General features: G+C 39.8%; 1 protein-coding gene across 2 annotated transcripts in view; it reads left to right on the top strand.

The window, feature by feature from the left end:
* The window catches only part of RNGTT (RNA guanylyltransferase and 5'-phosphatase), a 239,331-nt gene extending 215,579 nt beyond the window's left edge, over window positions 1–23,752 (top strand). For both annotated transcript variants that reach the window (XM_081250785.1, XM_081250784.1), the window contains exons 15-16: window positions 19,564–19,687; window positions 21,134–23,752. In XM_081250785.1, coding sequence (XP_081106911.1) covers window positions 19,564–19,687; window positions 21,134–21,294 — 285 coding nt within the window. In that variant the 3' untranslated portion in view covers window positions 21,295–23,752. The remainder of the gene's footprint in view (window positions 1–19,563; window positions 19,688–21,133) is intronic.
* The last annotated feature ends 2,970 nt before the right edge of the window (window positions 23,753–26,722 follow it).

Genomic DNA, 26,722 nt, shown 5'->3' with positions numbered 1-26,722 from the left:
TGTAGCTTTTGGTATATAAAATTAGTGAGCTTCTTATTTGCTGGAATCTTTTGTTTTTATGTCTTAATGCAGTACATTTATGATGAAGATGCAAGCTTTTTTTTTTTTTTTTGGTCTGAACTTTAAAGCAAAAAGCTGTTATTTCTAATAAACAGGTATTTCCCTCACAATTAGGTAGAACATTGAGCTGACCATAACAAACAGGCTTGTAGATTATATCATCCAAAAAGAAGTAGATTAATGTATTTTTAAATTAAGGGTGGTCTTCAGAAATTCCCTGGTAATAGGTCTTTGCAGTGGCTTTTAATCTCTTAAAACATAAGGCTTGCATGGGATGAGGCATGAATTAATTTCCCAGCTTTTGACAAAATTGAATCCAAAACCATCCACATACATATGACAGTCACTTCTAGAGAGTAATTAGCTTGCTATAAATACAAGAGATTTCCTGTGAGAAAATTGCTCATGCTATGTAACCAATAGAGAAATCTGGCAGATTAAAGAAAAAGTATATCTTATCCAAAAAAATAGAACCCTTCAGTTTTTTAGTTTGTTTTGGCTCTTGTGCTTTTTTGCTGAAATTTAGTTGTGGGAAATGTGGCAGGCTGGTGTGTGAGACATGTTTATGCCCTTTATGGGGTGTGGGATTAACTTCATAATTAGCTTTTAGAGATCTTTATGGAAATTTTTTCATGAATCTATTCAACTGCACAAGGATGATTTGCCATTCAGTTGAAAAGCAAACCAATCCCTGAACCTTAGGATAGGCTTTAGAACTAAACGAATCTGGTGGGATTCTCATCCAGTGTATGTACCTTGGTTTTATATCTATAAAATGGAAATGACAGCATCTACTTCTTAAAATCATGGTGTGAATTCTATAGAATAGTGTGGATAAAGCATCTAGCACAAATCTAGGCTTATAAAAGTCATTTTAAAAAATGGTGTTTCAGGGCTTGCCTGGTGGCGCAGTGGTTGAGAGTCCGCCTGCCGATGCAGGGGACGCGGGTTCGTGCCCCGGTCCGGGAAGATCCCACATGCCGCGGAGCGGCTGGGCCCGTGAGCCATGGCCGCTGAGCCTGCGCGTCCGGAGCCTGTGCTCCGCAACGGGAGAGGCCACAACAGTGAGAGGCCCACGTACCAAAAAAAAAAAAAAAAAAGAAAAAAAAAATGGTGTTTCCTTCTACCCCCCATCACGTCTTCTCTAAGGCATTTAATGAGCCATTACAAATAGGGGCCTTGTTCTTTTATCACCTTGGGATCCAGATCATTAGGACCTTCTGATCTTTTTACATTTTTCTTTCATATGAGGAATTGCGACATGAGAAACTGAGTACATAACTAACACCACAGGTATGCTTCTTGGATATTTGTTGTAGGGAACCTGGGCTGCCTAAAACTTGATACACCTCTTCTAAAAAAGTAGAGCATCTGGCTGTGCTTGAGAGTTTCTGTCTGTGCTGCAGCGTTCTAACTTAAGGAGGCATTTTGATTTTGAGCTCAAGGTATTGTTTCAAAGCCAGGTATCACTTTGGTTTTAATTTATAAATAACCTCGTGGAATAGCCACTTTTCCAATTCAGGTTAACAAAGAATAGAATGAAAATAAACCAAACAGTCAGTTGTTTACCTTCCTCTAGTACCATTAATAGTTTTAGGCTATATAAAAGCATACAAATATGCTCTATAAAGCATATTCAGTAAAGCATATATTGAATAAGTCAAGGTGAACTGCATGGGGTTTAGTTTCTTCAGTTTATTTAGTTTTATTTTCTTGTCGTTTAAAATGGAAGTTAACAGAAATAGAATAAGAATTCTTCTGTTTGTGTATGTAATACATGATCATATTTTCCTAACAGGAATTGAGTACAGAATAAACCCCAGGAAATAACAGGAAAGCAAGCTAACAGAATTGCAGCCCCCTATGTCTACCAAAAGGTTTACATAGCTTAACCCACGCAGACCCAATAGGAACCATCTGGCATTGTGCTCCAGGTTACATGGCTTAAAAATTGAACAGCATAGAGTGGCGTAGCATAGAGCCTAAGGCTTGTACGGCACGGAGCACACCACACATGTGTCAAGAGCACTGGAATCAAGATTTTAATCTAGTTCTACCTACTCCACAGTTCCTTATATTCTTTTGTAGCACTCTCTTTCCTAAACTGTCTCAGTAATCTAGCAAGGTGAGGAAAATACTGAATTGTCCTTAAATTGCACTCTGTGTGGTTTGAAGAAGTTAAAAGGAAGCAGTCTGGTATGTTGGAAGGAGCTCAGGACTGGGTATGAGATTTGGGGTTCTTGTCTTTGTCTTAAAAGAGTTTTTTTGTTTTAATTAAAAATAACAGTTTTTCAGTAAATCATGTCTAGCATCCTTTTTAGTCTTTTTAAACTAAAACTAAAATACAGTCATTTATGATTATTTAACTTTAAGGATTTATAAAAGAAAGTGAACACATTCAAAGTCAAATAAAATAAATGCTTTGAGAATTCTATTCAGATCACATGGTTAAGAGCTTTAGAGTCGCGGGAAAGTAAGCTTGAAACCTTCCATGACTAGCTGTCTGAACTTTGTAAACATAGCCTGTGACCTCATGGTAACATATGTCTGCTCTTCCTTATAAATTTGGTCTAGTTTACCAAAGGGCGATATATTAATTAGTAATAATAAATTGGAATTACTCTAAAACAGTCTTCGTTATAGAGCAGAATTCAGAATAAGTTAGGTCTACAAGATGTCACAACCATGCTGGCTTTCCTAAAAGAACTGGATCTACTCCAAGGAGCTCAGCAGTACACATGTCAGAGATAGCAGTCGGAAGAGGCCTTCCTGCTCATTCTGCAGGGCGGGTGCTAGAAGATGGCCCCAGCCTTAGAGGGATTGTAGTTGGTCTCTTTGTGATACAAATGTCCTCCCACCTCCCTCCCTCACCTCAGGTGGTGGTAGGGGAAGCTCTTTGGACTCATCAGAATATGACTGTACAATAATACAAGCTGAAGGAGTATTTGTTGTGCAAGTGACCTGTATCTCTTAAAAAGGAGAAAGTACCCCTATTCCCATTCCAAAGAGCAGGAGAGTGTTGTACCTGTGATACACCTTCAGGTAGAGTAAATACTAGAAACCACAAGTTCTATATCTGCAGATCTGGGGGCTATAAATAAAAATAATCACACACATCCAAATGATGAAATTAAATTGTATGTTGGCCAGTGTGGTATAGGGAAGAGGAAAGACTACAGGGCTGATTATCAAGAATGTAGAATCTCCTCCTGAATCTGTCATTTTCTGACTGCACAGGCAGTTAGTTGTATATGTGTGTTTGAGGGCTGGGATTTGTTCATCTTTAGGCCTTGGAAGGTTAAACAATGACAGCGGTGCTTTCTGTTTCTGTCTGAGCCTCAATTTATTACTCTGTCTCCATTTTAGAAATTTTTTTGTATCCAAACATCACCTACGTGCTTTCTAAAGGCTCTGCATTTGTTATTTAAAATTGAAAAAAATATGTATACGTCATAAACATACATATACGCACACACACACACACACACCCCAAACAGAAAAAAAAATGCAAAGGAATGAATGCTTCTGTGTTTATTTCTTCCCTGTTACTTTATACAGGCATTTTGTAGTTTTCTGGGTGAATATAGAGAGAAGAATGGGAAAAAGAGCCTAGCAACCTACTCAAACTTAAGCCCAGTTCTTCATCCATCAGTGGGATATTTCTTCTTCCTTCAAGAAAGAGTCTTTCCTCCAAACTTCTGCCTCCTGCTACAGTAATACGACTCTTTCTGTCAAAGGGGGTGAGAACTGTTAATAATAACAATAGTATATAAAAATAATGGAATGTCTTAATTTAAATCTTTTTCTGGTAATCTGTCTACTATCATTTCTTTCTCCACAGTGATGACAGCCTTTCCATTTTCCCTTACATACTAAATATTTACCAGGACTTCATCTTTTGTATTTTTTCTAAGTTACATTTTATTTTCTGCAAAACTACCTTCTCTAAAATTTTCATTATATTACTTTTCCTAACGGATATTCAAAAGATGCTTTGAATTTGAATTTAGATCCTATTAATAGGCTATTCACTAAGTCCTCTGTTGGATCATTAATAAAGTGATCAATTATTAGAGACTCGAAACCAACGTTTTATACCCTCAAGGCAGACTCTCAGTGTCTTGTCATATGTCTTTTGGTCTGTAGCCTTTCAGCTTTTGTCCTATTGAATATTTTTATTGAACTAACTTGGCAAATCATATTTCTTGAGACAGTTTGCTGACCCTACTATCTGCAGATTTTGTAGGAAATTTTTTTTTTCAATTTTTAAAAAATTTTTTGCTTTATAACAAATTTAATCAGTTATACATATACATATGTTTCCATATCCCCTCCCTTTTGCGTCTCCCTCCCACCCTCCCTATCCCACCCCTCCAGGCGGTCACAAAGCACCGAGCTGATCTCCCTGTGCTCTGCGGCTGCTTCCCACTATCTATCTACCTTACGTTTGGTAGTGTATATATGTCCATGCCTCTCTCTCGCTTTGTCACAGCTTACCCTTCCCACTCCCCATATCCTCAAGTCCATTCTCAAGTAGGTCTGTGTCTTTATTCCCGTTTTACCCCTAGGTTCTTCATGACATTTTTTAATTCCATATATATATGTTAGCATATGGTATTTGTCTTTCTCTTTCTGACTTACTTCACTCTGTATGACAGACTCTAGGTCTATCCACCTCATTACAAATAGCTCAGTTTCGTTTCTTTTTATGGCTGAGTAATATTCCATTGTATATATGTGCCACATCTTCTTTATCCATTCATCCGATGATGGACACTTAGGTTGTTTCCAGCTCCGGGCTATTGTGAATAGAGCTGCAATGAACATTTTGGTGCATGTCTCTTTTGGAATTATGGTTTTCTCAGGGTATATGCCTAGTAGTGGGATTGCTGGGTCATATGGTAGTTCTATTTTTAGTTTTTTAAGGAACCTCCATACTGTTCTCCATGGTGGCTGTACCAATTCACATTCCCACCAGCAGTGCAAGAGTGTTCCCTTTTCTCCACACCCTCTCCGGCATTTATTGTTTCTAGATTTCTTGATGATGGCCATTCTGACTGGCCAACACTCCAATTCTGAATAAACCCCCCAAACAAATATCCTTCCTGTATTGTCATTTGGTCAGAGCAGACCCTCAACCAGCGAGCCAGAGGCACAACATCCACCACCGCGGAAGCCACGGGAGCTCAGGGTGGCAGGTGTCCTGGCCTAAAAGTAGGCACAGGTTGGCACTGGTGGGAGACGCACCGTCAGAGATTCACTCAGTGCTTTCTGTGGTTGCGGGGCTGACCTTAGTCAGAATTCAAGGGAGGCGCACTAGTGTGAGAATATCCTGTAACATGCAGTTTGAAAGCGTTCCTGCCAAGCATGCCACTTACCTGATATGTTATTTTTATTAAGCATCAGGATTGTGCTAGTTACTTTTTAGAGGAAAGGTGAAAAGCCACCCACCTTATTTTAATCTTCAGACTTAATTCCACGTAGTTTAGCGCTACAATCCAGAGAATAATTTCCTTCCTCATAGGTGACCACAGCTACCTTATTCAGAATATACTCTCTGGAGGCTTGATAAGAGCGGTTGAGTGGTAAGGTATGTGCGTGTGTGTGGGGGGGGGGGTAAGGGGAGGATTGCCCATGTACTTTTTGCTCTTTATTCCCGCTAGGACGCATTGCCATATATCCTCACCAGGACTGGACTAGGATGAAAACCTAACAGAGTGTGGGCATGGGGGAGGGAGGGAGCTAAGTGAGAGATTTAATCTGGTTCCAAATGTGAGTTCTCATCTCTCAAAAATTGGGCAATCACATACTTCTAAATGTAGACATCTTTACATAATAGTATTTTTGTGCATTTTACATACATGAATAAATCTTTGCAAAGATTGCCCCCCACCCCCAAGTTTGAAAGTAAAAGCAGATAAACCGGTTGCCCGGACAGAAAAGACTGTTTTAAATCACTGGAGCCTACTAAAAATTTAAATAGCTCTAATAATCACTGAAATCGTCCTCTGTTGTGTATTACTCAGCTGAAAGCACTTTAATTTCACAGACGTGACTTAGGACACTGAGAACTTCCTTTGTCTCCTTCTCCCGCATCTTTTCCCTCCCCACTATAGAGATTTCCTCCTAACTTCTTTCCTCCACACTAGTAAAGCCAACCCATGGCACTGGAGGCTGGTGAGGTTTTTGTCTGTTTGCTCATTTTTGTTTGTTTTTCTCATATGCAGCCCGTGTTTCTTACCGTTTCTGTTTTAGAAGATTATATTACATTAAACTTAACATGACCTAAAGGAATCCGCACATCGCCTGTAGTTTATGGTGACTGCAAAGGATACTCCATTAGCATTTAGTTATTTAGTAATTTCTTGATTAGGAGTGAACAACAATAAAATTTTCCTTTTCCTCCAGCATGAAGGATAATAATGTGTATAAGTGCCCTGCACAGTGCTGGCTACAAAGCAGGTATTCAAAACCTGTTCATTCCCTCCCTTTCCCTTCCCCAAGAAGGAAAAAAATCTCAGTCAATAATTTTAAAAGTAAATATCTCTGAAGGAAAATAAATCTCTTAGTTGCTGTACAGAAGAAACGAACACAACATTGGAAAGCAACTATACTCCAATAAAAATTAATTCAAGGGCTTCCCTGGTGGCGCAGTGGTTGAGAGTCCGCCTGCCGATGCAGGGGACACAGGTTCGCACCCCGGTCCGGGAAGATCCCACATGCCGCGGAGCGGCTGGGCCTGTGAGCCATGGCCACTGAGCCTGCGTGTCCGGAGCCTGTCCTCCGCAACGGGAGAGGCCACAACAGTGAGAGGCCCAAGTACTGAAAAAAAAAAAAAAAAATTAATTCAAAAAAAGAAATATCTTAGTTAAAAACATTAAGTTAGTTTTGAGTACAAGTTACTGAAGTAATGAATTTGCTATTTCAGCTGGTTTTATAACCTCCTCAATGCATGAATGTTCACACCCATAAAGATACACTAATTCATAGAGATAATGCAGGATGCACTTTAGTACTTAGATATTTCAGAATAAAAGTGTTTGATTTGATGACCTCCAAGTTTCCTATCAACTCCAGAATATTGGATTTTATGAAAGGTATTTGTAGTGTGTTTTGGGAAAAAAAGATCTTTTTTTTTGAGGAGGTATTTAGGGACTGTGACAGCTGATACAGATACTTTATTGTAACCATTTTTAAACTTTCAACCTTTTCTGAGTGGTTTTTGATATCCCCAATACCTGGAGCTAAGGAGGCAGATTCCATTGTGAATGTCATTCAGAAGTTACATAAAGATACAAAACAGAACTCTAGGGTTCTGAGCAGTGTACTGTCACTCTGTGTTTGTGTAATGCTTTTGTCAACAGCTCCAGAATTTCTTTCTCAAAGAAGAAGAAATACAGTTGTTGAGAGAGCATATATAAAAATAGAAGGCAGTGTGCATGGCAAAGTTACAGCTACTGTCGTCCGAGTATCTCAGTGAGAGTCTGCACTGACCCGAGGTGCTGAGTTGTGGGAAAGGAATCCTGGAAAGCTTTGTTTGCTCAGATGGGTCCCAGTCACCACAGAGCATTATCACTAAACTAAGGAGTTCTGTGTCCCTAAGCTAATGATTCAAAGGTGTTGTGGGTCTGTGCCCGTTAATGCTGCTAGGGCAAATCAAGTCATTTTAAAGAACAAGTTTACTCTGGAAGATGATCAAAAGGGAAGAGTGTCAACCTTTTTTTTTCCCCTCTAAATAGTAGGCAGAACAGGAAGGAAATCTTTACTTATTATGGTAGCATTTTGGTTTATTGCCACAAGCCACATTGATCTAGCTGGAGGACAGTTCTCTTGAGGTCTCTATAAGAATAGACGGGTTTTAAATGGGTGAGTGGAAAGAGATAAAGTTATATGTAACCAGCATGTATTGCTAAAGGAATAAACAAATGAACATTATTGGACCCCAATTGTTAGCAAGTCCTTGGAGAGTAAATGAAGGACTCGTTGAAGTAAATTTGAACTATGCATTGACATTTTAGTGACCTGCCTAGCTCAAACATTAGATCCATTGTATTGTGAACTTTGTTAAGCATGGATATTTAATGACCGGTAACACGATTTTAAGTTAGGTGTTTGTTACTGCCAATAAATAGACCATTTATCAAACTCAATCTGACAGATATACTTTATGAATTACTTGCATTGGCTGTGAGACAGACATCTTAAAAAACAAGCAACATCAGTCAAGTCTGTCATGGTACTTATAACTATTTAGAAAGAAAAAAGTGTTAGGCATGCATATTGCATTTTAGCCTCCTCCCCACATTAATGGTACAGGCAGACCTTGTAGATATTTAGGATTTGGTTCCAGACCACTGAAATAAAGCAAATATCGCAATAAAGCAAGTCACCTGAATTTTTTGGTTTCTCAGTGTATATAAAAGTAATGTTTACACCAAACTGTAGTCTATTAAGTGTGCAATAACAGCATTATGTCTAAAAAAATGTACATACCTTCATTTAAAAATACTCTGTTGCTAAAAAATGCTAACCATCATCTGACAGAGCAGGGTTGCTAAAAACCTTCAATTTGTAAAAAAAAACACAATATCTGTGAAGTGAAATCGAAGTGCAGTAAAACTAGGTATGCCTATGGATTGTAAAGCTTTCCTTGGTTGTGTATCGTTTTTATTATCCCACGCGTGCACTGAACCCCTGATCTACTTATAAATTCTCATCATGCTTGGTACTAAACAGAGAGATACATTGTGCCATAGAGTTTGGCAGTCTGTTTAGTGAGCTGTTACCATTACCTCACCCTACCTGGCAGAGCTGCCTGTTCTGCCCACACAACCTTTTTCTTTTGCTCGTCATGCCCATGGAAAGGTCTTCAATCCAATAATGGCTTCTCATTTGGTCGAGAAATCAGACAAAAGCTTTGCAGCTGTGAAGTGCAGCCCATTTTAAAATTAACCTATTGTAAATCCTTAATGATTGAGAAATTCTGCAATTTGCTATGATGTGTGGTTCATGCACACGCAACCAGAATAGCAAACAGCAGAGATGGTGCAGGTCAATATGGCGGGCATTTGAAAAGTGAAGGAAAAGAAACTTGATAAGACATTGTGCTTGGTTCAAACCAGCATGTTATGTTCTCCCGCCCTTTGTCTGTCACACATCACTTCGCCTCCCACCCACAGGCTCTCCCAAGTGGAATATAATCCTTGGAAATACTTACTTAAATTACAGTTTATTACACAAGAAGTAAAAGCTTCCACAAGTGTAGTTTACCTTTGCCTCCTGTAATACTTTTTCAATCTAGAGCCTAAATTCTTAGGGAAAAGGAGGGCACAGGTTTTTGACTCACAAAGACCTAGAATTTGAATTTTGATACCAAAACAAATTAGCTCTGTATCCTTAAGCATGTTACTTAAATTCTCTGGGCTTGAGTGTCCACATCTGGAAATCTCACTGGATTCATATACAGATTAAATCAGATTATAAAACCTAATAGGGATACAGTATGTTTCTCTGCCTCTTACTGGCTGTGAGACTCTTAATCAAATTCCTTAACTCCTCAGTGCCTCGGCTTCTCTATCTGTAAAAACAGGGATACTTCCTAGAGCTGTTGCGAGGATTAAATAAATGAATCCACATAAAGTACTTAGAACAGTACTCAGCATCTAGTAAGTATTCAATAATTATTAACCATTCTGGCTGACAGATTTTAAACAGATAATCAACAAAAAATTATATTTACAAATAATGATAAACAAGGTAAAGGAAAAGTTGTACAACTTATACGAGCTAGAAAAATAAGCAGGGGCTATGTCATTTAGTGCTGTGTCATGAGAAGCCACTGATCAGGGGATGACATGATTTGATTTACTTTTTTTTTAATTGACATTTTTCTTGTTTCTTTTTTGTTTTAATTCATCTTTCAAAATTAACATACAATAAATTCACTCCTTTTGATGTACAGTTCTATGAGTTTAGACAAATGCATACAGGTGTATAGCCACCACTAGAATCAAGCTATAGTACAGTTCCATCACTTCCCCCCAAAATCCCACATGACACCCCAGTATAAGCAATCATTTCTCCCACTCCCAAACTCTGTAACCACTGTTCTGTTGTCTGTTCCTATAATTTTGCCTTTTCCTAGGGTATCATGTACATGGAATCACATAGTCTATGTAGCTTTTAAAATCTAACTTCTTTAACTTAGCATACTGTATTTGAAATTCACCTATGGTATTCCATTTATCAATAGTTTATCAATAGTTCTTATTGCTGGGTAGTATTCAATTGTAAGGCTGTACCAACATTTGTTTTATCTCTTTACCAGTTGAAGGGCATTTGAGTTATTTCCAATTTGGGGTGATTATGAGCAGAACTACTGCAAACATTTGTATTCAGGTTTTTATGCAAACGTATGTTTTCATTTCTCTTGGGTAAATACTTAGGAGTGGGGTCACTGGCTCTTTTGGTAAGTGTATGTTTAACTTATAAAGAAACTGCTAAACTGTCTTTCAAAGTGGTTATAGTATTTTGCATTCCCATCAGCAATGTGTAAGAGTTCAGTTGCTTGGCATTGTTGTCAGCATTTGATACTTATTTTAGACACGCTACAGGTGCATAGTAGTGTCTTACTGTGATTTCAATTTGCATTTTCCTAATGACTAATGATGCTTTGAGCATATTTTCATGTGCTTATTTGCCATTCATATATCTTCTTTGGTGAAGTATCTGTTCAGATTGTCCATTTTTAAATTGTGTTGTTTGTTTTCTTATTATTGAGTTTTAAGAGTTCTTTATGTAGTCTGGATACAAGTCTTTTGTCAGAAATGTTATTTACAAATATTTTATCCTAATCTCTGTCTTGTCTTTTCATTCTCTTAACAGCATCTTTAGATGCAGAGCAGAATTTTATAGCTTTAGGTTTTATGTTTAAGTGTATTTTCTGTTTTGAGTTAATTGTGTGTAAGGTGAAAGATATGGGTTGAGGTCCATCATTTTGCATGTGAATATCCAATTGTTCCAGCACCTTCTGGTGAGAAGACTCTTCTTTCTCCATTGTATTGCCTTTGTTCCTTTGTCCAATGTCAATTGACCTTATAATTGTGGATCTCTTTCTGGGCTGTCTGTTCTGTTCCACTGATGTATGTGTCTCTCTACTCACCCCATACCATACTGTCTTGATTTCTGTAGCTTTATGTACTAAGCCTTGAAATTAGTTAGTGTCAGTTCTCCAACTTTGTTCTTTTTGTTTTGGCTGTTCTAGTGTCTTGGGTGTTCCCTATGAATATTAGAATTAGGTTGTCTATATCTATAAAAATCCTTTTGGGATTTTGCTTATGATTATGTTGAATCTGTATAGTTAACACCTTAGCAATATTGAGTCTTCCAGTTTGTGAGCATGGTATATCTTTCCATTCATTTAGGTCCTCTTTGATATCTTTCTTTCATTGGTGTTTTGTAGTTGTCAGCATACAGATTCTGCATGGTTTTTTTTTTTAATACCTATTTCATGTTTTTGAATGTTACTATAAATGATACTCCTTAAATTTTAAATTTCCAACTATTCTTTGCTAATATATAGAAATACAATTGCTTTTAGTATGTTAACCTTGCAACATTTTTAAACTTCCTGGTTCTAGGAGCATCTTCATAGATTCCATCCATGTAAGTGATCATGTCTTATGTGAATAGAGATAGTCTTTTTTCTCCCTTTCCAACCAGCGTGTCTTTTATTTGTTTTTCTCTTAAGCAAAAGAATGATTTGATTGGATTTACATTTCTCAAAGACCAGTCTGGCTGCACTGTAAAGAATTGATTGGGGCTTCCCTGGTGGCGCAGTGGTTGAGAGTCCGCCTGCCGATGCAGGGGACACGGGTTCATGCCCCAGTCCGGGAAGATTCCACATGCTGCGGAGTGGCTGGGCCCGTGAGCCATGGCCGCTGAGCCTGCGCGTCCGGAGCCTGTGCTCCGCAGCGGGAGAGGCCACAACAGTGAGAGGCCCGCGTACCACACACACACAAAAAAAAAATTGATTGGATGGGGAAAATGTAGAAGAAGAAACCAGTGTGGAAGCTGTTGCAGGAATCTGACAGACAGTGAGGGCTTGGGCTGGATGATGGTAGTAAGAGAGGAGACAAATACTCAGTGTATTTTGGAGATAGAGTTGGTAATGCAGTGAATAGGAGGGAAGATAAAAGGGGAAGGGAGCAGAGGACAGTAAAGCTTCTGTCACGAGGAACGGGGTGAATGGAGTCAATCATTTATTGAGATAGAGAAGACGAATGAGGAACATATATGTTAGTGATCTAAGTCAACGAATGAACTCAACTTGATAGAAATTCTCCTCTGTACCCGTCATCTATTTTCTGTACCTCAAGCAAAGTTTTTCACTGCTCTGGTTGGTTTCCACTAAGTGCTAGATATAAGCCTACATACGGGTTTAGAGACTAGGATCTGGGGAAGGATGAATGAAAACGCTGTAGGGCAGAGATTATCAAACTTTCTTGGTTCATGTTGCCTCATAGACATTTGTAATCCAAAAGAAATACCTAACAATTCCACTTATTAAGTGGATTGATCCAAACTACTTAATAAATGTTTATGTCCTAACAGCTTAGCATGTGTTAAGGACTGCGTAATTTCTTCTTTCTTTTTTCTTTTCTTGTCATTATATTAAATGCTATACTCACAGAATATTTTAAAACTCCACTTTATATCGTCACATCACACATCTTCTCAGTTCCAATATTTAAGGCAGGCGGGGGCGTGGAACTCCTCCTACTTGAGCCACTACCCTCTGGCCCCCATAAAGCTTGTAGCAGTCTGCTATGCACACTGGCACGGTGGTCATCCTGAAACGGCCTGAGGATGGGAATTGCCTTTGTTTCTCTCCTGAGCTGGATGAACTCCCTTGATTCCACATCTTCCTCTTTGTTTTCATTGTTGCCCTCATATTGATGAAATACAACTTTGGAAACCTCCTAGAAGAGGAGTATGAAATACTAAACTTTTAAGAATTTGCACGCATGACAATGATCTGCTGTCACTCCTGTTTCATACTTTGACATGATATAGAATCTAAAGTTGGATATAAACTGTAAAAGAAACTTGAAAATGCAACTCCATTTAAGGACTGCGTGATTTCTTAAACCTTGGAATCAGATTATACACCACCAACCTCATTTACTTTCCACATTGATTTTGGTGATACTTGGTTTTTATCAATGACAGTAACCACTGAATACTCAGCTTTGCAAAGATATGTTACCCAAAGGAATCTCATGTTGAAAATGTGAACTCCTGCCAACTAATAGTTTGCATGGTGTCCAACACGTGCCACTGTGTTTCCTGGGAAATTTAAAATACCCCACAGTGCCTCTCTGTATTTGGGAACTGTGGACTTAGGACCTTATTCCAAGACTTTTTGTTTTCTGTTTAAAGGTTTATCTCTTCCTATTGTTTTTGTATCTCTACATTAAAAACCAATCTCATGTTTATCATCTTTTATGAAACATAGTTTATTTTAGGGATTTTTTTATTATTAAAAATTATGAAAGTTAAGCATGTATTATGTAGAAAGTTTGGACAATACAGCAAAACACAGAGAAGAAACTAAGTCGTGCCTAACTCCACCATCTACCAATAACCAGTACTAACATGCTGTTGCTTTATCTGCCCAGTTATTTTATATGAAGATTTATTATATTTTGAATAATAACTATAACTAACTCTGATTTTATAAAAGAGTAATAATCTGTAGTTTAGTGGGGATTTCATACCCTGGAATTGTGACTCATCTGTAAGGACCTTTGGGATAAATAAGACCGAGTTCTAGCTGCTTTCTTTTTCTTTTTCTTTTTCTTTTTTTTTTGCGGTACGTGGGCCTCTCACTGTTGTGGCCTCTCTCGTTGCGGAGCACAGGCTCCGGACGCGCAGGCTCAGCGGCCATGGCTCATGGGCCCAGCCGCTCCACGGCATGTGGGATCTTCCCAGACCGGGGCACGAACCCACGTCCCTTGCATCAGCAGGCGGACTCTCAACCACTGCACCACCAGGGAAGCCCAAGCTGCTTTCCTTTTATTGGCAACTTTCATTAGTTGAACTCAGGATTGGAGGGCTTGAAGACCCCACCATTCATGAGAGAGAGGCTTCCTGCTACTGTGTTTCTAACCTAGCAAATGTGAAGTGTGTTATTTACACAGTAGTTCTTCATTATAAAGGTACAAAAAACACAAATGGATTTTAGTGAAGGAACGTTTTTTTGAAGTGGTTAAAGTCTACCATATTTTTAAAAAGGGTAACTTGTCAAGGGTTTTATTTTCTCCAGTAGATGGATGTACTTGCTAAAAGTAATATATTAAGGCCCTACTATAAGATAGTAGTTCTAAAAGATTGTCTGATAATTCAGGTTTAAGCTATTTGTATTGTCCTGACACCACAAGGAAAACTTTTGTAATTCCATTTCATTTCTGGTTTATTTGTTGTTTTATTTTCTCTGCCTTCCTTCATAAGTACTAGACTTTGAAGTTGCATACGTGGAAACAGGATTTTTGTTTGAGTTCATCTACTTGAAATACGTTTTAAAAATTCACCTTCTGTCACACTACAGAGTTAGAGCTTGAGTAGAATTTTAAATTCAGAAAAGAAAAAATGGTCAAGGTAGTTTAGTTCCAGAAAGCAGTTCACAAAAGATGGGGTGGAAACTTCTAAGTATATATATATATATACACACACACACATATATTCATATTTAGAGTCTCATTGTTACTCTTTTTCTGTCTCACACTCACTCCTCTTTCCCCCTCCCTCTCTTTTTTCTCAATAATTGAAAATTCTGACCAAAACAAGTGGTGTGTGTTAGTACTTTTTTAGCATAGTCTGGACTGTCGAAGAGTAATTTTTTTCTTGTAAAATCCTGGTAGAGGACCCCATGGCTGACTCTAGAGCTGAGGCAGAGAAAATACGAGATGAGCCTAGAGTAGTAGCTTGTATTGCCAGGGACTAAATGCTTAAAAATGCATAAGTAAGTAAAAGTGGAAGCAAGTTAAAAGGACACAGGAGCCAACCTGAGAGAGTTCCCAGTGGCTGAAACTAGAACAATTTGAGCAAGAAAATAAATGACAATAGTACTTTATCATAAGCCAAAGAATAAAATAAATCTCCATGAGTTCTTACTGATACAAGTAAGCAAATAAATAAATGAGGGAGAAAGGCAAATCTTCCTTACAGAAGAAATCCAGATAATAAATGTAGAAGGAATGGAGAAAATAGAAAATTCCATCAGAACGCCACAGTAATAATTGCTGCAGGCAAGATGCATGGATGAATGCTAAAATTAATGAGCAAAACTTTAAGAAGAAAAGGGATGTTTGTCTAGCCTCAAAATCTCTCTCCCAGGAAGTGTATTGATCTCTGTGGTGCTTTTAGTAAATGTCCACAAATTCTTTGATACCCTTCCTCCAGCAAGTGGCTTAATTCCCTTATCTTTGAGCAGGGCTAGACATAGTGCGTGGAACTAAGAGTATTATAGCTTCACAGTAGAGAAACCTGGCAGATACCATCTTCACCAAGTGATCAGGGTTTGTTTACACCACCAGGAAGAAATCACGTTGATCTCATCTACCCCCTAGACATTACGCAATGAGAAGGGCGCTTTACCTCTCTGGCGTTCTTTTCCAAAAGCCATAACCTCAGTCTAATCATGAGAAGACATCAGGAAATCCCAAATTGAGGAACATTCTACAAAATATCTCACTAGCACTCTTCAAGGGTGTCAGGGAAGGTCTGAGTAACTGTCACAGCTTGGAAGAGACTAAGCAGACATGACAACTAAGGAATGCAGTTTCCTAGATTGGATCCTGGAGCAGATAAAGACATTAGTGGAAAAACTGATGAAGTCTGAATCAAGTCTGTAGTTTAGCTGATTGTATTGTACCAATGTTAACTTCTCGCTCCGCGTTGATAAATGTAACATGATATGTGAAATACGAACATTAGAGGAAGTTGGGTGATGGGAATCCTGGAACTCTCTGTACTATCTTTACAACTTTTCTGTAGATCTAAAATTGTTTCAAAATTAAACGTTAAAAAACTCCCAGCCTACTGGTGTCTTTCTCAATCCAAGGATATTCATTATTTTAAAGTGTCTCTAGAGCACATTAGTTCAGAGAAATCCCCCTCCCCTTTGTACAGTCTCTCTAGAAAAGAAAGATGAGCTCTTGATAACAAAACAACTCTCACAGAGCAGGGACAATAAATTCTAGGGGCTTGTCCTCCACCATTAGAGACGGAAGCGCATCTCTGCCTGCTCTGAGCGGCGTGGTTCAGCCAGCGCTGATGGTTCGCCTTTTGTGACCTGGTAGTGTGTCCAGCATTTAGGTTCCAAAAAGTATTCCATTAAAAAAGATCAGCTCGGTGCTTTGTGACCGCCTGGAGGGGTGGGATGGGGAGGGTGGGAGGGAGGGAGATGCATGAGGGAAGGGATGTGGGAACAGATGTATATATATAACTGATTCACTTTGTTATAAAGCAGAAACTAATAAAAAAAAAAAAGTGCAGGGAGACAGGGAGATCGGCTTGGTGCTTTGTGACCGCCTGGAGGGGTGGGATGGGGAGGGTGAGAGGGAGGGAGACTCAGGAGGGAAGGGATGTGGGAACAGATGTATATGTATGACTGATTCACTTTGTTATAAAGAAGAAACTAATAAAAAAAAAAAAAGTGCAGGGAGGAGCACCTGTGGTTCTGCCTGCCTCTGTCTTGGGCCCTTTGTTCCAAGTATTACCACTGACCTGCTCATCTCAAATCTTCAGAGGTACTAGATCCGGTTTCATCTGACCGTCTCTTAACGTCGGATTGTTGGTAGACTCAAATGGTATCAGAAGTGTGGTACTCAGAAAGATGGATACATGAAAAAAATGTTTTCTTCAATATAAAATACACTGTATTTTCTTTTCTCCCTTTTTCCCCCCAAAACAGTAAAATCTCATTAATCCAATGTAATTATGGGTACAGATGTGAAATCTTGATTTATAAATATTTTATTCTTATTACTTTCAAGCTCTCATTAACTCACAGTAGGATAACAGAGCTGAGTATAAAAGGCCTAACTAGATCCTATTTTAGTAAATAATAATATGTGATGGCTGAGGATGATTATTGTCATAGTAACAAATTAGAATTTGGATACTAAAATTAAACTCCTTCCCTGTATGCTAATCATTCTCTTCATCTGACCATTAGTGAAAACTGTCTTCTTTAGTTTGTATACATATGGAAGATATTGCTTTATATCTTAAATATATTTGATTACCTAAATACCTTTATTAAAAGTTAAACATATTTTATTACCTACCCAAATTGAGTACCTTGCACTGTGTCTATCTTGGGAATATAACTGGTGTGATCAGTGAAGAACAATGTACTGTTCTTGAACATGGAAATACGTTTAGGTTGGCATAGTGGCAGGTGCATGCATTTTCTGGAAAGCCCTATTTCCCAGATTGTTAATGCGTCGCCAGGTAGATACATAGATACTTAATAATACTGCCTAATCGCTGTAGTCAGATTGAGCAACACATAATTTATAGCAATTCTGAGACTAGAAACACAAGAATGGTAAATATGTGATAAAGATGTACTACGATTGGTAGTCAGTAGAAGTGCAGACTGCACATTATTGATAGCAAGCCATTCTTGTAGATGTGTGTGATACAATTTTCTTGACAGGTATTTTCAAAGTGTACCTTTCCATGTCATCTTGGTATCTTTTTTTTTTTTGAGGTACGTGGGCTTCTCACTGCTGTGGCCTCTCCCGTTGCGGAGCACAGGCTCCGGACGCGCAGGCTCAGCGGCCATGGCTCACGGGCCCAGCCGCTCTGTGGCATGTGGGATCTTCCCAGACCGGGGCACGAACCCGCGTCCCCTGCATCGGCAGGTGGACTCGCAACCACTGCGCCACCAGGGAAGCCCCTCATCTTGGTATCTTTAGTGAATTTATTTGTACACTTTAAAAAAGGGCAATGTTTCATTTCCTAATTTTATATTCAATTAAGAATTTTAGTGGTTGGCTACTGTGTGCCAGGCACATTCATTTATTATTGCTCCAATGTCCCAGTGAATTAGAAACTCCTTTGCCCATTTTAGAAATTAGAAAATGGAGACTCTGAAAGGTTTAGAAACTTATCTATTAGACCCTACTTATGGTATAACATAAGTGGTTACCTTACCTGAATAAGTTGCCTAACACTTGGATATAGATAATGTATCAGAAATAAAAGGAGGTGGATCCCTAGGAAGGGAGGGAGGGGAGTTGAGACTAGAATAATGACTATTTGAGAATGAATTTAGCAAGTTTGCTAAGTAAGTAAAGCATCACTTCCTTGGGCAGGTCTGGTTCCAATACACTGAATGTATTGGTCCTGTCAGATTTGTTGAACATGCGAATAGTCCAATTAAGTGTAATACTCATTAAGGGAAAAGGACTACAGTTTGAAAGTTTTTATGGAGATGCGCACTGCCTGATCTGTGAATTGAAAGCGTCTTTAAAGAAGTTGCTTCCCTTCGTATTCCTAGGTGGTAGTGAATACGTGGGTAGAAACAGGAGAGCATTTCAAATAATCCTAATGAAGTTAAGTGATTGCAATCTTCCGTATTGTGAGGAAAAGTTGTGAGCTGTGAAAGCCGAGGACAGCATTAAGATACTACCATGACTGGCGTTTGATTAGAAACTGCGCAGATAAGCTTAGGTTCCTCTTTATGAAAACCATCCTCACAGCCCAATGAAACATCTTTTCAAAGGTTCTGTAGTTGCCATGGATCCTTGTTAGCATTGATAGACTAAGTTGTAATCCATATTCAATCATCTGAGGTTAAGTAGCCAGAAAACCTACCAGCTAATATCAAAGGTAGCTTCATCTCTAAATTCATACTGGTTTGGAGATGAAAAGGGTAAATAGCCTAAAGATTAGATTTTTAGTTAATTATCACTGCTTGAAAAGCAAAATAGTTAGGATGCACATTGCCTGAATCAGATCCTAATGTTTACTCTTTATGCGTTAACTTTTTATCTTAACCAGTAAAAGGGATTTCTTAAGTCCTGACATAGGAATTTAAGATGGTGTGGTCTTTCTAAAAGTTGTTGAAACCTTCACAGATACTCAGTTTCTGAAAGCCAGAGGGACACAGACAATATCGAAGGCATTGGTCCCTATGGTAACGTATTTACATTTGGCCCAGAAGTGGCTGGTTTCTCCTTAGCTTCTTTTAATTGCTATATATTGACAACCGTTTTCGCGACTATTTGTAAGGTGTCAGATTGATGAGCAAGTGTACAAGGGAGTACGCACCACATCCTTGGGCTTGATTAGATGCTTCGGATGACAAAGAGCTCTACGTGAAGAGGCACCGAAGTGTTTTTGGCATTTCCCTAATGCGTCTGTCACGTAGTGCAGGCAAGAAGCCTGTCAGATGATTTAAATATTTTCCTCAATTCTCTTTTAAAACAGGTGACCAAAGAGCTAAAACAGTATGACAACAAAATTATAGAATGCAAATTCGAGAACAACAGCTGGGTCTTTATGAGACAGAGAACAGACAAAAGTTTCCCTAATGCCTACAACACTGCCATGGGTGAGTGTGACACCCTCCCAGTGGAGGTTACATGAACCACCCCCTCCCCCCCAAAAAACCACAACAACACACAAAAGCTAAAGTGTTAGAACCAAACTGTGCTGCCTCTTGTGGTTCAGCTTTGGGGGCAGAAGCCCGTGCGGACCGCGGAGGGCTCGTGGCAGGTCTGCGCCCCGCGTGGCTCCAGTCCTCCCGCACCTGTGGGCTGCTGCGGGCGCCCAGGAGAGGGGTTAAAGGGCAGGAAATCGGGCCGCGGACAGGATGAGTTTGTTGAACGACAGCCACAACAAGAGCCGTGGTAATTGCAGATCCATTCAAAACGCTGAAGCCATCGTCTGCCAGATGGGAAAAGATGGCATGAGCAGGGGAAATGTAATCTCCAGCTCCTAAGATAGTTTTACAAACAATGGAGAGTCAATGAAAACCTTAAAAAACATAAAATGAAAAAAAAGAAACGTAAAACCTGCTATGCTATCCTTCAGGGTGTGCTCTGGGTACAATGTGAATGCTTTGGGAATTCAGAGTAGTGAGGGTCTTTCATGGGAAACAGCACATATTAATTAGGTCTCTAAGGTAAACTACTACGGGCAGCAATTCTGGGTTGCGTTATTAGTGGAACTGAAAGAAAAAGACAGACAGAAACGAAGAATAAAGGTTAATAGGATTATGCACTTTGAGTGCTCAGTCAGTGACGATGATGATCGGATGATAAGCTTATGAGATAATATAGAAATTGCCACTTTGAGTTTTGTGGCTTAAAAATTACTGTTGTACATTCGAAGGTTCTTGTTGGAACTGACGTCTGTGTTCAGACAGGATGCGTTAATTTGGAAAAGAGGAGTAATTAAGCCCGTGTTGTTTTCCTAAAACCAAGTGGGTAAATACAATTTTGATCACATAGGGAAAGGTGCTTTCTTCAATAGTCATTTTGTTGTAATACCTTACTTCAAGCAAGTTACTAAAATAAAGAATAATAGGCTCTGCCAGTTACACTGCAGCCCTCCCTGTTCAGCGGGCACGGTGGCTGGTGCCGTGTTACATGCATCCGTGTGCGCTTCTCTCTGAGAGAGAGAAAAGCTGGGGGACTAGAGTGCGCACTTTCTTCAGAAACTGTGCTTGAATATGGACCATAGTGTGACGCACTGGGCGAGATCAATATCCTATACAAACTAGACGGATCAAAAACCATAGTGGAGACAGGCTTAAACCCAGATACTTCAAGTTTGGGTCTAGAATTAATAGTAAAGAGCAGCCACCAGAAATGCACTCATTTCGGGGGTTGGGGAGGGAGGAGCACAGTTGAAGCCACAGCAAGTCACCCACGTTGGGAAGATGGAAAGTTCTAGCGTGTTGGGATGGAAACGTCTCCCCGTCCTCATCTCCCTGGGGCGAGTCAGCTGCCTCCACGAACCCTCACACGAGACTCACGTCTGCCTTTGTCCACAGCCGTGTGCAACAGCATCTCAAACCCTGTCACCAAGGAGATGCTGTTTGGGTTCATCAGCAGATGTGCGGCAGCTTCTCAAGGACAGGAGCGAAAGCATCATCATCTGGACCCGGACACGGAGCTCATGCCTCCACCACCTCCCAAAAGACGCTTGACTTAAAGACCTGCCTCAGACTTCAGGATTGAGAGGAGAGATGAGTGAGGAGAAGTGCCGTTGCCCCATTTTCTTTGCGACCAGAGAAATTCAACACAAGAGGGTGGCTTGATGTTGATACACATTTGACTTTTAAAACAAAAAGAAGAAAGTATTGTAGCCAGCCTGTAAATATTTGATGCATTTGTTTCCTCAGTGCTACAATACATCATGGACTTAAACATTTTATTTATATCTGGTAAACTCAGCCTTACCTTGTGGAATCTGAAGAATCCAAAGGTTTAAATGAGATCGAAATCAATGAAAAAGAGGCCTTGTTTATATACGGATAACTTCTACTTTAATTTATAAAGTTAGCAATCTAGAACTGTGAGCGCCTAGAACACTGTATTTTTTAGAAGTTGTATTTCAACTATGATAGATTTTCCTTTTAAAACATTTAGACAATGGCATTAAATATTCTTGCTATTATTTATCATGGATTTCCTACATTTCTGAAATTCCTGTATTCAAAACCAAATGACAAAGTTGTTAAATATTGTACTATATTAAACAACTTGGTCTGGCTTATATCATTTTAAGAAGTTGTTTTGGAAATGTAAAAGTAAAAAAGTAAAGCTCCAATTTTGTTAATTTCATCCTTTCTAAAGGAGGTATATTGAGTCTTTTCATCATCTCTTTCTGTTGTTTGAACTGCAGTATCAGCTATCCAATGTATCCACTCTGGCAGTGGTCCCGAGTTACTTCATAGAACTTAGAGACGCACCACCTGGTCCTGCGTGTGTTGTTCTCCTGGGAGACTTTTGTTCTTTCTTTTTTTTGGTTTTAACGCCAGGGCTACGTCTGCTGTACCTCAGTGGTAGCACATTGTAAATTACATTAAAAACACACAACTCACTGTGATGATAGGAGTGATATCAGATACAGACAGTGTTGTATTTGTTCCCTTGCACCAAACAGCAAAGGAAATGGCAGCTGACTCCTTTAATTAGAAGGTAATGTCAGTGGAAGAGAATGCTGTCACTAGAAAATGCTCTCCCACTGCTTGATAAATGCAGAGGCAAAGACTAGACATCTGTAGGAACTAAACATCAAGGAAGCCAAGACACTTATTTTCAAAGCCAGAATTCTCTCATCTTCTATTCTGGGAATGCTATTTCAGTTGTACATCTGAATTTTAAAAAACAAAAAACAAAAAACACATTTACTGATAGATAATGGATTTAAAGAGTGGCTAATTGGTCACATGCCATTGTTGGGAAACTGTGTTCTGATTGGTTTGTGAAGGAACTCTTGAAAATTAGCCTACTAGAGGCTAATGTATTTATTTTGAGAGGTACAGGTTTTAAGTATGTGTATTTAAACAAATTTTCATGATCTGAATTTTATATATGTATGTGCATATATATATGAGTATATGCAGCAGTGTATATTCTCCTGCTAATACAGTAAGAAATCCAAACAGGTCACCTAGTAGATTGAATATCTGATAGGATTTCTATATCAAGTAGCACAGATTAACTGAACATGTATTTATATTCACCCAAGTTTTAATGTTTTTAAACAAAGTTTCTTCCTGCAATGCTTTTCTATATGAAGTACTAGAGTCATGCTTGGGCTTCTTCCTTTATTGTTCCCAAGTTATGTAATGTATAGTGAATTTATTCAAAATGCCATTTTAGTGTTTCTTTCCTAGAGTACTTTTGTGCGTTTGAGCACAACAGGGATTAAAACATCTGACTGCCGCAGTAACTATTGAAAAATGGAAATTGGTCAGGGTTTCATGGTGTCTTGTACAAAGCAGATCTAAAAAAAATGCCTATGCAACTCCAAATAGTCCGACGCCTGCTCCACCAGGATTGGTGGCTCTTTTCACAAGGTGCATTGCTTTCTTCCAAACCTGTGTAAACGCAGAAGGCTTTTGCAGATTTAAGAGCAAGCTTTTGTCAGCAGTCTTTAATGGAGTTAAAATGTTTATGGTAATTGTAACCTTTTAAATGAGTTACGTGAAAAGAGCATCTCATTTTTAATACACCCAGGTATTTTCTCCTTGCCTTTGTGCATTTTCCAGGACTTAATTTTCTTAATTTATCTTTTCCTTTCAATTGTAGTGAAGTATAATAAGTAGATCCCATTTAGCCTCTGAACACATTACCATCTGCAGTGTCATAAAAAGTCTTCTGGAAAGTCGGGGTGGGGGGGGAGTCAGAATTTGTGACGTCATGAAGGAAACACTTTCTTTCTCAGCCCACATCATAATAACTGTTTTCTGACACTGAAGTTTTGTAGATGAGAATAAGAAAACTTTACTTTCCTGAGTTATGACATATAACTTTGCTTTGTGTTTGGAAAAGATGTGGAAGACTCGACTGCCTGGCTGGTTACATTTGCTTTCCATGAAATGCTCAGAAAATGTCAGGACATTCCTTCTCTAATTGTGTGTCAGTGCAGTATTGTAATAAAACTACTGATTTAAAATAATAGAAAGTGTATCTGCTTTGTTTTCCTGGTGATGCCTTTGTGTCCCTTTATATACCAACGCACTTGTGTCCCTTTTATTGCTGTCATCAGACCCTGCTGCTGTCCACCATACCCATCAAAATCCACCTGGTTTGGTTGCATTCTAGGGATTAGCATGAAGACTTGGAAAATCTTCTGTTTTCCTTCCTGAGAAACCAAGAAACTTGGAAGTTAAGAATCAAATACTTCCAGATGGAGAAAACTAATGTGGTAGAGAAAACCCCGGGGCTCAACCCAAAGACCAAGCCTAGGCTCCGCCTCTCGTCGCTTCCCTGTCCTCTCTAGAACTTGTTTCTCCCCTCCCCCGTCTATAAAATGCCAAGATTGGATCAGATGATCAAAAAGAAGCTTTTCAGGTCTGACATGATTCTTGTGTGAAAACCAGTGCTTTGTAAACATCCTGTATTCACAGTAATAGCAATATGACCATTATGGAATAGTCACCAAGCCCCAAGATGCCCTAAAGAGAACCACTCTGTGCAGGGAGGTACCGTCATCAGCCTCATTTGTAGCTAAGGAAGCTCTGACCCAAGGTAACATAGCTAGTTAGTTGTGAGCTGAGACCCAAACACAGGTCTTTCTACTCCGGGTCCTAATTTGCTGTGCAGTCAGTACTCCCTGAAAGGCTCTGGTACAGCCTCTGTGAGGAGGACTGCTTCTGTGCCAGGGTCCCAAACTACTGAAGCTGTTTCTTTGATGCTAACAGGTAATAGGCTTCAAGCACCTCTCTCCAAAATAAGATTAAGTTGGGAGCAGGAAAGTAAATACATTTTTAGGACCTTATTTAACAATATTTAAATGTGAGTGACACAGAGGCCGTGAAAAGTTTAATAATTCTCATAAAGATGCTAAATTCCAAAGATGCAGTTAGCAAGAAATAAGTGATTAAATCACACACTGGGCCAGCATTTCCCGATTGTCACATAGTTTGCTATCAACTCTGATGCTTTGGCAGGTCAGCCTCGGTCAATTCCAGATGTGTCCATCCCCTCCCTAGACTCAGCTGTCAGGTGACCTCCCAAGCTTCTAAGAAGATTTCACATTTCAAAAAAATCAGTGCACAGATCTGGGGTAGCCAACTGTTTTGCCATGAAAGGTCATTTACAAAAAACTGGGTTGCCATCGTTTCATAAAATAAAGGGAATCTTAATACCCGAAAAGGAGGTAAGGCATAATTTAGAAGAAAAGACATGCATTTACGCAGACCAAATTTTGTTTTATGGAAGTCTCACTACACCATCCTTTGCTTCTACATTTAACCCCAAACTGGTGAAAACTTTTTCATAGGCCACTGTTGGGAATCATTGCATAGGTGAAATTCCAGATCGGGGCTTGTAAGTGGGGAGAGGGGCATGAAAACCCCAGGGAAGAAGAAGCCCCTGGTTCCATAGCTGAAGGTCGTTTTCATAGTAACTATTGTCCAGTTACCTCACAATGGTTGATTATGTTGTGCTCTTGTGATCGAAGATATATAGGTGAACAATGAAATTATCTGAATGTTTAAAAATACACAAATAGGGCTTCCCTGGTGGCGCAGTGGTTGGGAATCCGCCTGCCGATGCAGGGGACGCGGGTTCGTGACCTGGTCCGGGAAGATCCCACATGCCGTGGAGCGGCTGGGCCCGTGAGCCATGGCCGCTGAGCCTGCGTGTCCAGAGCCTGTGCTCCGCAACGGGAGAGGCCACGGCAGTGAGAGGCCCACGTACTGCAAAAAAAAAAAAACAAAACAAACCCCACAAATAGAATGAAACCCTCACCTCTTTGCGGTACAAAAATAAGCATAACCGGGCTTCCCTGGTGGCGCAGTGGTTGAGAGTCCGCCTGCCGATGCAGGGGACACGGGTTCGTGCCCTGGTCTGGGAAGATCCCACATGCCGCAGAGCGGCTGGGCCCGTGAGCCATGGCCACTGAGCCTGCGCGTCCGGAGCCTGTGCTCTGCAATGGGAGAGGCCACAACAGTGAGAGGCCCACGTACCGCAAAAAAAAAAAAAAAAAAGCATAACCGAATATAACACAGAAAAACAGAATTTGGCTTTGACAGCAAGTCACACCAACAAGAGTCACCAGTTTTCACAGTTTTGAAGTCGGCACATGGTCTATTTTCCCTTTAGATTGCCGCCACCGGAATGATCTTTCAAAACTGCAAAGCTGCTCTTGTTTTCCACTCCAGTCAGAGCTCCCTGGCCCGTGACATCAGAGGCCCTGTGTGACCCAGTCTCCACTTGTATATCCAGGTTTGGGTCTCACCACAGTGTGACTCCTGGCTGTCCCAAATCTCCATGCTCTCTGCACCCAGGAACCTATGGTCGTGGTGCTTCTACTGCTTCTGTCAGAAAGCCCCAAGCTCGCTTACCCCAGGATCACGGAGGCCTTCCTGCCACAGGTAGCCTCCTGGCTGTCACACTGTGTCGTGATGGTCTCCCCTGGGCTCCACGAGCAGAGGAACTCTGTCATACACAGCACAGGGCTCAGCAACAGTGGGCCCCCGGCAGTAATTAGGGCGGGAGGTTCACGTGCCTTTTTGTACTTGCTATTGAGACTCAGTCAAGATGTGGGAACTATACTCGATATTTTCTTTTTTTGTTTTCTTTTGGCCTCATGCAAGATCTTAGTTCCCTGACCAGGGCTCGAACCCATGCCCCCTGCAGTGGAAGCATGGAATCTTAACCACTGGACTGTCAGGGAAGTCCCTATACTCAATATTTTGTAATAACCTATAAGGGAAAAGAATCTAAAAAAGAATATATATACATACAATGTTGTGTTAGTTTCAGGTATACAGAACAGTGATTCAGTTATAAATATATCATTTTGCTGTACACCTGAAACACAGCATTGTAAATCAACTGTACTTCAATTAAAAAAAAAACAAAAAGATGTGTTTGCTCTTGTCTCCCTCAGTTTAGCTATATAG

Source organism: Mesoplodon bidens (genome assembly GCF_964165515.1).
Source record: "Mesoplodon bidens genome assembly, chromosome: 12".
In the NCBI taxonomy this organism is placed as follows: domain Eukaryota; kingdom Metazoa; phylum Chordata; class Mammalia; order Artiodactyla; family Ziphiidae; genus Mesoplodon; species Mesoplodon bidens.
Note: the sequence above shows the minus strand (reverse complement) of the source record. Positions and strands in the feature narration are given on the sequence as shown.